This window comes from Dasypus novemcinctus, chromosome 10 (genome assembly GCF_030445035.2).
Source record: "Dasypus novemcinctus isolate mDasNov1 chromosome 10, mDasNov1.1.hap2, whole genome shotgun sequence".
In the NCBI taxonomy this organism is placed as follows: domain Eukaryota; kingdom Metazoa; phylum Chordata; class Mammalia; order Cingulata; family Dasypodidae; genus Dasypus; species Dasypus novemcinctus.
In genome coordinates, this window is record NC_080682.1 from 82,330,279 (window position 1) to 82,341,545 (window position 11,267).

At 41.0% G+C, this 11,267-nt stretch overlaps 1 protein-coding gene across 4 annotated transcripts in view; it reads right to left on the reverse strand.

Annotated features, from left to right (window-relative positions):
• Positions 1-5,850, reverse strand: part of USP47 (ubiquitin specific peptidase 47) — a 145,963-nt gene extending 140,113 nt beyond the window's left edge. Inside the window, exon 1 of one of the 4 annotated variants that reach the window (XM_058305727.2) lies at positions 4,915-5,850. In XM_058305727.2, the coding sequence (XP_058161710.1) occupies positions 4,915-4,953 (39 nt within the window). In that variant the 5' untranslated portion in view covers positions 4,954-5,850. The remainder of the gene's footprint in view (positions 1-4,914) is intronic. The other 3 variants (XM_071218213.1, XM_058305726.2, XM_071218211.1) reach the window with 3 other exon arrangements.
• Between the last annotated feature and the right edge of the window lie 5,417 nt (positions 5,851-11,267).

The window sequence follows — 11,267 nt, forward strand, 5'->3', positions numbered from 1 at the left end:
GTGGGCCCTACTTTAGAATATTTCCTCCTCAGTGTGACAGGGTTAGACTCAGCTGCAGTTTTCCTACACATGGTTCCTCTGCCCCTTCTATTTGAACCTATAATTAGTACTAGAACTGATAGGTTTATGTCAAAGAGACTTAAATCTTTGGGCTTTACATGTGCCAGTCGGGCCCTGAATTTCAACAGAGTTGTAACACCTACTCTCCAGTTCATTGGACTCACCCATGACAACTAACAAGGAGATGATGATGGACAAAGACCATCCTAAGGAACAGAGTCTACAAGCAAGCAAGACAGTCCCATCCATCTGCCCATAAGATCTAAGCCCCCTTTCAATTAGAGGCAGAGTGGGCATTACCATCCCAGAATCCTCAGGACTGGGGAACGAATGATGGACTAGAGTATACTTACTGTTACTCTACTATAGAATTATTGTTATTCTAGCAATGAAAGAACTTTTATCATTGATGTGGAGGCAGTGGCCACCGGAGGTTCTGAAGGGAAGAGGAGGGAAAAATAGGTGTAATATGGGGGTATTTTTGGGACATTGGAATTGTCCTGAATGACACTGCAATGACAGATACAGGCCATTATATATCTTGTCATAACTTAAAAAATTGTGCGGGAGAGAGTTTAAACTATAATGAAAATTATAATCCATACTAAGTGGCCATGCTCCAATATGTGTTTATCAATTTTAACAAATGTACCACACTAAGAAGGATGTTATTAATATGGGAAAGAGTGGGAGGAATAGAGAGTTGGGTATATGGGAATACCGTACATTTTTTATGTAACATTTATGTAATGTAAATATCTTTAAAAAATATTTTAAAGTATATTTAAAAAAAAGATCTGTGCTGTCAAGGAATTCATAACAAATAATATATAAAACATATATTATAGTTTGAGACAATAATAGATGTAGCAAAGCACTATTTAATTGTCAAATGAATTCTATTTGTTTATAAAGGCATTCTAGAGAGAGAAATCCCTATAGTTAAAATGATCAGAAAAGACTTTTTAGAATAAAAGAGATATGAGTACTTATGGAAAAAACGGGTAAGAAGGTTCTGAACAGGTTGAAAGAAATAGGAAGAAGAGATAGCACACACAGAAGTATAAAGGAAGTCTAAGAAAAACCTGTTTGGCTACATTAAAAAAACTTGTTTCATAGAAGAAGTGGGAGATAAGCTGGAAGGGCAGAGTGTGGCCAGAATTCATTATAGTGGGTCTTGTATATCAAGCTAAGTAGTAAATAGACCATTTCTGAAAAAGGAATAACATGGTAAAGCAGTATTTCCGGATGATGAACTAGAAGGAGAGGCTACATACAGGTCAGTTCTATACCATGATCAACTAAAGGGGGGAAAAAAAGAGAAAAGCGTATGAGAGAAATGGTGGCAAAAATTTAGAAAACAGAAAGCAAAAAAAAGATAGAGTAGATAAACACAAATATGAAAGGAGAAAGAAAGATCCAGGAGATTCTAAGAGCAAAACAAATTCAACGCTCACAAAACAATAAAAATATCTGAAATGCTAATGAACTGGCTAACCACTATTAATGCTTTTTAAAGAAGGAAGTAAACTAAAATTTATTGAGAAGTCACCAAGTGCAGGATATTTTATTTAATCCTCCTGACTTAAGAGCAAAAATGAGATATATTATTATTTCATGTTTACCAAATAGAATACAGGTATAGAAGTGCAGAGAGGCTGAGGAATTTGTAAGGAATTCATATTGCTAATAAACAGTAAGAGAGATTCAAATGCAGATCTGATTCCAAAGCCTTTGCTTTTTCTACCATATTGCTCTATAATCCTCTATAATATACTGAAGGAAAAAAAGAGAGGAGATAGTATTTATTGTACCAGTCGAAATACCACATTCTTTTTACATATATTCTCCCATTTATTCCTCACAACTCTACCAGTTAGGCATTACTACATTATTTCACAAATGAAGAAACTGAAGCTTAGAGACATTAGGTATCTAGTCAAGGCCAGGCAAAAAAAGCCCAAATAGGAACTCAGGTCAGAAGGGTCTACAAATTTTCTGTAGAGTTAGTAATTATTTTAGGCTTTGTGGACCATACTGGTTTCTATATCAACTACTTAACTCTACAGTTGTAGAAAAGTAATCATAGACAATAGTAAACAAAAGGGCATAGCTGTGTTCCTACAAAAGTTTATTTATGAAAACTGAAATCTGAGTTTCATATAATTTTCATGTATCTCAAAATATTAAAATATTATTTTGATTTTTCCCAACCAAAGTATATTTTTAACAACCAAAAACATATATTCCATATATATTTTTATACATGAAAAAATATATAAAACCATTCTTAGCTCACAGGTCATCTAAAAACAAACAGTAGGCTAGATTTGGCCCACAGGCCACAGTTTTCCAACCCCTGCATTATACTTAATTGCCTTCTTCAGCAGTCTCCTGAGTTTCATTTGTCCTCGTGTTTCAGGAATCAGAATAATACATTATTCACTCAACAATTACACATACACACACATGCACACACATGCACACACTGAACCAAGACCTAAATCTAATAAGGGTTAGAGGTTCCCTATACAAAGGTCCTCCCAAAACTCTAGATTGTTGACAATGTGGCATTAGAACTGGTGCAAGAAACTTTATTTAGAGAGTTACAAACTATTCTCACAGAGCTATTGGTTATGTGGAGGGACCTGTAAAATAGAGTATAATCAAGGAATAGTAGCAGGGATCTGAGTTCTGGGGCTAGGTCTTTTATTTGTTATGTGACCCTGAACAAGTCACTCACAATATTGTGGCCCTAATTTCATCATCTGTAAAGTGAATGGTTTAATTTATTAGATGTTCATTTACACCCTGTCTGAGCATTCTTCAGCACTGTGTGATTTTACTACCACTTAAAAAGTCCAGTCAGGGCATAAAAAAGACCAGTATAAGGTGATTATTTTAAAAGACCAGTAAGGCCATTACTAAATGAGAGGGCAGATAGGACAAACAGATAGGAAAAGACCAGAAAAATGCAGTATTACTAAAATCAAGGCATGATTTTAAAAGCATACGAAGTGCTACAGAAAACTTAAGGAAGAGAGCAGCAAAGGAAAAAAAACAATTCGTTCACTTAAGGTATCACTGTTGACTTATATGAATATAGATTCCAATAATCCAGAAGCAAAAATGATGGGACAAGGCACTTGGGCAATTTCTTTGAGAAGTATGGTCATCAAAAAAGAAGGAAATAATTTGAGGGAAGGACCTTAAGTAACAGTGTTAAGATACAGGAGTACTGTGTTCCAGAAATCATGAAAGGAAGCAGGGAAAAAGAATAGACTAAAGATTAGAGATGAGTCTAAGGAGTAGAAAATAAAGGAATATGGTCCAGAAAAAGAAAAGGAAAAAAAAAAAAGTTGTGATGTGCCTTAGGTAAAGGAGTTGGTGTTAATCTTTAAGCTCCCAAAGCAACAATGCACTATCACTTTTTACACAACAGATATGTTCCTGCAAAGGCATATATAAATCATTAGGGAAATGACTCTAATTTCTTAAAACATAGTTCCACCCATATTATATTTTCTAGTGGTCAAAATATTAAGAAAGGACTAACTGCTTTTTGTACTAATGAAAACAAGCAATAGCACAACTCTAAAAGAAAAGTACCTAACTCCTATTTGGAGCACAGCAAATACTAGCTTTACATTTCCTAGTAGTCTAAAAAGCTCCAGGGGAAGTATTCTAATTCACCTGTTTATCTGCTTTGCACAGTAGGTGATGCTTGAGAAAATAGATAATGATACACGGTAACTCCGTCTTTTTACAAAGCCGTCCTTGCAAACAACTATCACTGTTCATTTGACAAAGATGGAAAAATATTTATATCATAAGCACCTAACTCCAATATTTTTGCACGGTGTCAGAGCTTGCTAAAGTAGTAAAGAACACAAAGCAACTAAAAATTTAAAAATTTAAGAATTTTTAATGGGCATTACTCAAAAATATCAAGAACCTACATAGCTAATTTCAACCTGACACTTGCCTCTATTTAAGGTATATGAGAACAAAAATCCAAAGCATTAGCCTAATGATCAGCCAGTTATAAATACACATTTGAATACGCTGAAGATATTTCTAAAGCCAACAGAGATACTATTAATATATTGAAATTCACGGGCCAGCGCTGGATTCTACAAGTAACCTCCTATTATTCAAGAGAAACTAAGGAGTCAAGATTTCTCATATCACTTGCTTTTAAAATTTTAAGAAGCCACCCACCCATATTGGGATACACAACCCAACTGCTAAAAGTAGTTCAGCTTTCCATATGCTAATGTTCAGAATCTTTTACCTTTACAGGAAAGTCACATTTACTACTTTTCAGCGATTTTCAGTAGGTCCCATTTAAGCTAGCCAATAGTACTACCAAGTAACAGGACTTCAAAAAAGTCCTAACAGTTAACTCTGCCCTCCCACAGATCTCAAGTTGGGTGTAGATTTCACAAGCCCAGAAAGCCAGACAGTGCCACTGTCAAAACCAGAAGAAGCACCGTCACCCTGTCCTGCCCATCAGCAATTGTTCCAGAATTTTTTCTTTAATATTACTTATTTTTGCTCCACATGTTAAATAAATATTTAAAAGGCCACCTTCTCGCCCAAAACAGGACCTAATTCCTTCCAATCCGCTCTTTTATTTGTCCATTCCCACAAATCCAAGGGGTGAGGTTTCCGCTTCTCTGGCTCCGCAGATCCAGTCAGGTCTCCAATTGGTGTAAGCACCCACTAGACACCCCGTTTCCCACCGCCACAGCCGAGCCTGTATACGAGCCGGGCCCGGAGCCCTTCGCTCTGGCCTGTGCCGCCTCGAGCGACTGCAGGCCTCGGGCCTAACCTCCTCCGACGGCACCTCACCTCTTTCGGGACCAGTTGGTTCTCCTCGCCGGGCACCATCGCTCAGACTCCGGCCGCTCCTCTCCGCCCTGCCGGAGGGAGGGTGGAGGGTGGCAGCGGCTCGCTACCTCAGGAGAATATAGCAGCGGCAATCATCCTCTCCGCCGCCAGCTCTCCGACAACCACGGAGGCCTCAGCCTGGGCCTTAGACACCAGCGCGCAGACACCGACCCACGGCTCCAAGGCCGCCGTCGCCTCCGTCGTCAGCCCCTCCCCCAGCCCGCGGCAATCAATGGAAAAATGGCGGCGGCCGCTCTCGCGAGAGTTCGGGCCACTGGGCTCAGAGCCCAGGCTCTGGCGCCCGAGGTGCCGAGGCGGCTGTCGGTTACCTCTAATTACTTCAGCTTTTAGCCCTGGGGTGTATAAACTTGATTTAGTGGCCTTGCAAATTCTTTCGTTAGAGGAAAACTGGACGTTCCATCTCGGGGCTCCCTCTGTCGGCTGGAAAAGGACCAGGCCTCAGCGTCCTCCATATCTTGTCGGACTCCCGGCCCCTCAAGGAAACACCGGAGCCTTCTGCCACTTCTCTGACTCACCAATATACTTGCTACCTCCCCGTTAAAAAAAAAAAAAAAAACCCTCTTCAAATACTTCTGACAGCTTCCTGGAAGAGAAAGCACCTCCGACTACCTCCGGGCCTCCTCCCTCAGGTGGGGCTCTGACATTTGCAGTCAAAAAGGACTGCGTTTTATTGACCCCCTCACTCTTCAGTCTTTCTTTGCCCTCCTCCCCATTTCCGTTCTGACAGCCCCAGCTGGAGGGACCTCTGGGGCGGTCGCATGCAGAGGAGGTCACAATCCATGCCCGGAGAAATAGTGTACCTCCCAATCCCTTTAGAGAGGTGCTTCCCTGCAGACTTGAAGGGAACTTCCTTCCCACCGGGGTCAAATCTGGACTGAGATAGTCTCTGAGAGTAGGAATGCAGTGTGCTTGAACCTATGATCTTTAAAAATATTTTAAACTACTTCAGTTTCCTCTGGCAGCAAGCATTGTTCAATGTTTAGTACTAACTAAATTTTGCAATCATTATTTTTCCAAATCCTATTAATTCCTCGAAACTTCCTTTTTTGAAGCCTCAGTGGAGTGTCTTTCCTATAGACCTTCGTGGATACAGTGATTTTTTTTACAGCAAGATTAGTAATATGATCCTTCCATATTCCTAATACCCACAGCATTAACTACCTGTACCTGAGCTCTCCAAACTTGTATTGATGGTGCTCTCCTATTACCAAAAATTATGTATGCATGTTTCAGTTATATACATGTCCAACTGTTATGGCATTATAAAACATTTTTAAAATGTAAAAAGGACTGACAGCCTACCTCGTCCTGATCTAGATGGCCAGATGAGAGGCTTCAGGGAGCCCTCAACTAAACCCCTACCCTCCAGGCTTTGAACAACCAGTGAGAACTGAAACACCTTTCTCAAAACTGCAAAAAACATTTAAAGGATTGCATAACAGGGCAAGCTCCAAATCAAGAAAAAGGTACTTATAAGTGGTAGGTCCTCCTGGCTCCTTGGCTCGCCCCTCCCTGATCCCATCACCAGCTCAGAGCCAGCCCACGTGCCCAGTGGATCCCTGGTGCCAGCTCTGGAGGGAGCTAAGTAACCCTCCTGCACTTACTGGGAGCATGTATGTCTGACCCAGTCTGTCTGGTGGTTGGCCTGAGGGACTTGCTGCCCCAGAACTTGCCCTGCATGTAGAAGGAGGCTCACTGGGCTCTCCTACAGCACTCTGTGTGAGAGCATCCAAGTCCTGCTGCCTGAGGCAAGGGATTGCTATTTGTAGGACATACAGGACATACAGTGCAATACCTGGACCATGAAAAAACTGTTTCCTAGGGAAAATAAGACATTCAGAACCCTATAAACAGGGGAATTTCTAGGGCCACACACTAATGATCAAGATAAAAGATATGTGCAGAAAGAATCATGGAAACCCCTGTTCTTTGGCCTGGAGTGATTCTCCAAACTCTTTGTATGAACAAGGCATGAAGGAGCGAATTGGCACAGGTCAGTCTGCAAAAAAAGGAAAAAGTGTTTTCTTTTTTCCTTTTTTTTTTGCCCAGGCATTCAAGGAAAGCTCTGTCGTAACATTAGCTGGATACTAGCTTACGGAACAGATGTTTTAGAGTCTAAATTCCAGTGATAACACTAAAATATCAAAATATCCAGGTTTCAACAAAAGATGACAAAACATGTAAAGAAAGGAAGGATGGCCCAGGCAAAGGAAAAGTTTAAAGCATTAGAAACCATCACTGAGGCAGATTGCACACAGGACATCCAGGCAAAGACTTAAAAAAAAAAAAGAGGTCCTAAATAGAGAGCTAACGGAAAACATTGCAAAAAAAAAAAAGTGGTGGGGAGGACTGAGGATCTGGGAAATGATAGATGAACACGAAGAGAATATCAGAGATGAAGGTTATGAAAAAGAACCAAACAGCTGAAGAACACAGTAACAGTTTGGAGCTGTTTCACTGGTAGACTGGAACTGACAGAGGAGATAATTGGTGACCTTGAGGTTCAGACAATTGTAATTGTTCTGTCTGAGGAACAGGGGAAGGAAAGAGTGAAGAGAATTGAATGGGGCCTGGGGAATCTGTGGAACACCATCAAGCGTGCCAATATGCACACTGTGGGAATCCCAGAAGGAGAGGATGGAGATAAAGAGGCTAAGAGAATATTCAAGGAAATAATGGCTGAAAACTTACCAGATTTAACAAGTCATGAATATACACATCCAGGATGCTCAGGAAAACTCCAAACAGGATAAACACAAATGGACCTACACTGTGACATGTTATGATCAGACTGTTGAATGCCGAAGATAAAGAGAGAATTTTGGAGGCTACAGAAGAGAGGCCACATGTCACATACAGGGGAGCCTCACTCAGATTGTCAATTTTCTCATGGGAAGCCTTGGAGGCAGAAGGGTAGTGGAAGGACATGTTCAAAGTGCTGAAAGCAAAAAAAATTGCTATCCAGAGTTTTGTATCTGGCAGGGTTGTCTTTCAGGGGTGAGGAAGGAATTGAGACATTCCCAGATGGACGGGAGCTGAGGGACTTTGTCACTACTAGACTGGCTCTACAAGAAATGCTTAAAGAGAGTTCTGTAGGTTGAAAGGAAGGGATGTTAGACAATTGGCTGAGGTCACATGAAGAAATAATGAACTCTGGCAAAGATAATGACAGGTAAATATAAGTACCAGTTCTATCGTATTTTTTTATTTGAAACTCCACTTTTTACTTCCTACAGGATCTAAAAGGCAAATGCATAAAATGAAATGATAAATCAATGGTCTTGGACTCATAATACAGAAATATGAAATTTGTGACAAGAGCTTCATAAAAGTGGGGGAAAAGAGGGGTATAGGAACATAGTTTAAATATACTATTGAAGTTATATTAAGTTGGTATCAAAGCAGATGAGACTGTTATAGATTTAGGATGTTAAAACTAAAGTATAGGTTACTGGAGGTGGGGAACAGGGGAAATAGGGAATTAACGTAAAATGGGTCAAGGGAAAGTTCTAGTAATGGATAGTGGGGAGGGTACTGCAACATTGTAAATGTCATTCCCTCTGACTATATGCTTGGGAGGGGTTAGAATGTGAAGATTTATGTGGGATATATTTTCCACAATTTAAAAAAAAGAACGAAACTAAAAAGATAATGACAAATTCATGACATATTTGGTTAGGCTAATGTGTCAACTCAGCCAGGTAATTGTGCCCAGTTGTTTGATCAAGCAAGCACTGGGTTGATTGTAATATAAGGATATTTATGTGCTTTAGTCATCAGTGAGTTTACTGCGTAGATGGCTGGTTACATCTACATCAACCAGGAAGATTGCCTTCAGCAATGAATGATGCTTTATTCAATCAGTAGAATACCTTAAGAAGGAAAGTGACTTCAGCATTCAGAGAGCACTTCCCAGCTCATCTTTGGACAGCCAACGTCTCCCAAAAATTCATCAGGGATCTTCGTTGGACTTTCACTGGAGCCCTAGTTTGCAGCTGCTTGTGGAATCTGGACTTGTGCATCCCCAGTCATGTGAGAGACTCCTCTAAAATCTCACAATATTTGCAATTATCTCCTGTTGATTCTGTTTCTCTAGAGAACCCTCTGACTAATACAGCTTGGTACCAGGAGTGCGGTTGACATTTTAGCTCCTTTTTAACTCTGCTACTTGTACAATGAGAGTCTGAGGTTGATTCTCAGATATCTCAAGCCCGTGGCTGGAGAAGACAAGATTTTCTTTCAGAGCACACATAGAAACTTTATCTTTCATGGGGCATTTAAGTTGCAAATTTGAAGCCTTTAGCTCATCTCTTTCTTTTATAACTGTATCCAGAATATCTAGGAGGAATCAGCCAATCTCTTATAACTTGTGACCCACAAAACTCTGTTAAGGTGGTGAAAACACTCACCCAGACCCTTACTTCTTATGAGCATGGAAGTAGAAGAATCCAGTGATGATATTTTGTGAATCTCCATTGCCAACTCATGCCATGGACTGTTAGTGGCCTCTTCATTATTGGAAAGGGAGTCGTTAGTAAACTTGATTCCAATTAGAGTAGAGAACCAATTGCAAAACTCCCAGAACCACCTTAGATATCCCATGTTTAAGATTCTATTCCTCAAGAACTACTCTCAGGACTTGGCTACAGCCACTGCTGAGTGCCCAATCTGCCAGCAGCAGAGACCCACACTCAGTCCCTGATATGGCACCATTCCTTGAGGTGACTAGCCTGCTACCTGGTAGGCAGGTTGACTACATTAGACCATTCCCACCATGGAAGGGGCAGTGATTTGTTTTAACTGGAATAAACATATACTCCAGATATGGGTTTGCATTTTCTGCACACAATGCTTCTTCTAAAACTACCATCTGTGGACTTACCAAATGTCTTATCTACTACCATTGCTTCTGATCAAGGAAGCCATTTTACAGCAAATGATGTGCAGGAATGGGCACATACCTGTGGAATTCACTGGTCTTAACATGTTCTCCATCACCCCAAAGCAGCTGGATTGATAGAACAGTGGAATGGCCTTTTGAAGACTCAATTACAGTGCCAACTAGGTGGCAATACATTGCAGGGCTGGAGCAATGTTCTCCAGGAAGCTGTTTATGCTCTAATCAGTGTCCACTCTATGGTGCTGTTTCTCCCATAAACAGGATTTATGGGTCCAGGAAACAATGGGTGGAAATGGGAATAGCACCACTCACTATTACCCCTAGTGACCCATTAGGAAAATTTTTGCTTCCTGTTCCTGCAAACTTAAGCTCTGCTGGTCTACAGGTTTAAGTCCCAAAAGGAGGAGTGCTGCCACCAGGGAACACAACAATGATTCCATCAAACTGGAAGTTAAGACTTCCACCTGGCCACTTTGGGCTTCTCTTACCTCTGAATCAACAGGCAAAGAAGGGCATTACTGTACCAACTAGGGTGATTGATCCTGACTGTCAAGGGGAAATAGGATTACATCTACATAATGAGGGTAAAGTAAAGTTTGCCTGGAATACAGATATCCTCTAGGGCTTCTCCTAGTACTGCCATGCCCTATGCTTAAAGTCAATGGAGGGAAGCAGATTTGGCTCAATGGATAGAGCATCCACCTACCACATGGAGGGTCCAAGGTTCAAACCCAGGGCCTCCTGACCCGTGCGATAAGCTGGCCCACGTGAAGTGCTGATGCGGGCAAGGAGTGCCCTGCCACAGGGGGTGTCCCTCACATAAGGGAGCCCCACATGCAAGGAGTGCACCCTGTAAGGAGAGCTGGCCAGTGTGAAAAAAGTGCAGCCTGCCCAGGAGTGGCACCACATACACACAGAGCTGACGCAGCAGAATGACACAACAAAAAGAGACACAGATTCCGGGTGCTGCTGACAAGAATACAAACGGACACAGAAGAACACACAATAGTGGACACAGAGAGCAGACGGGGGGTGGGGGGGTGGGGAGGGGGAGTTGGGAAAGGGGAGAGAAAGAAAGAAATAAAATTTTTAAAATAAATAAATAAAGTCAATGGAAAATTGCAACAACACAATCTAATCAGGACTAACAATGGCCCAGAATCTTCAGGAATGAAAGTTTAGGTCACCCCACCAGGCAAAGAACAATGGCCAGCTGAAGTGCTTGCTGAGGGTAATAGGAACATGGAATGGGTAGTGGAAGAAGGTAGTGATAAATATGAACTTCAACCACATGACCAGTTACAGAAATGAGGTCTGTAATGGTCATGAATGTTCCTTCCTTTTTTCATATAAGTATGATTGTATATGTACACAAAACCAATTTCTTTGTTTT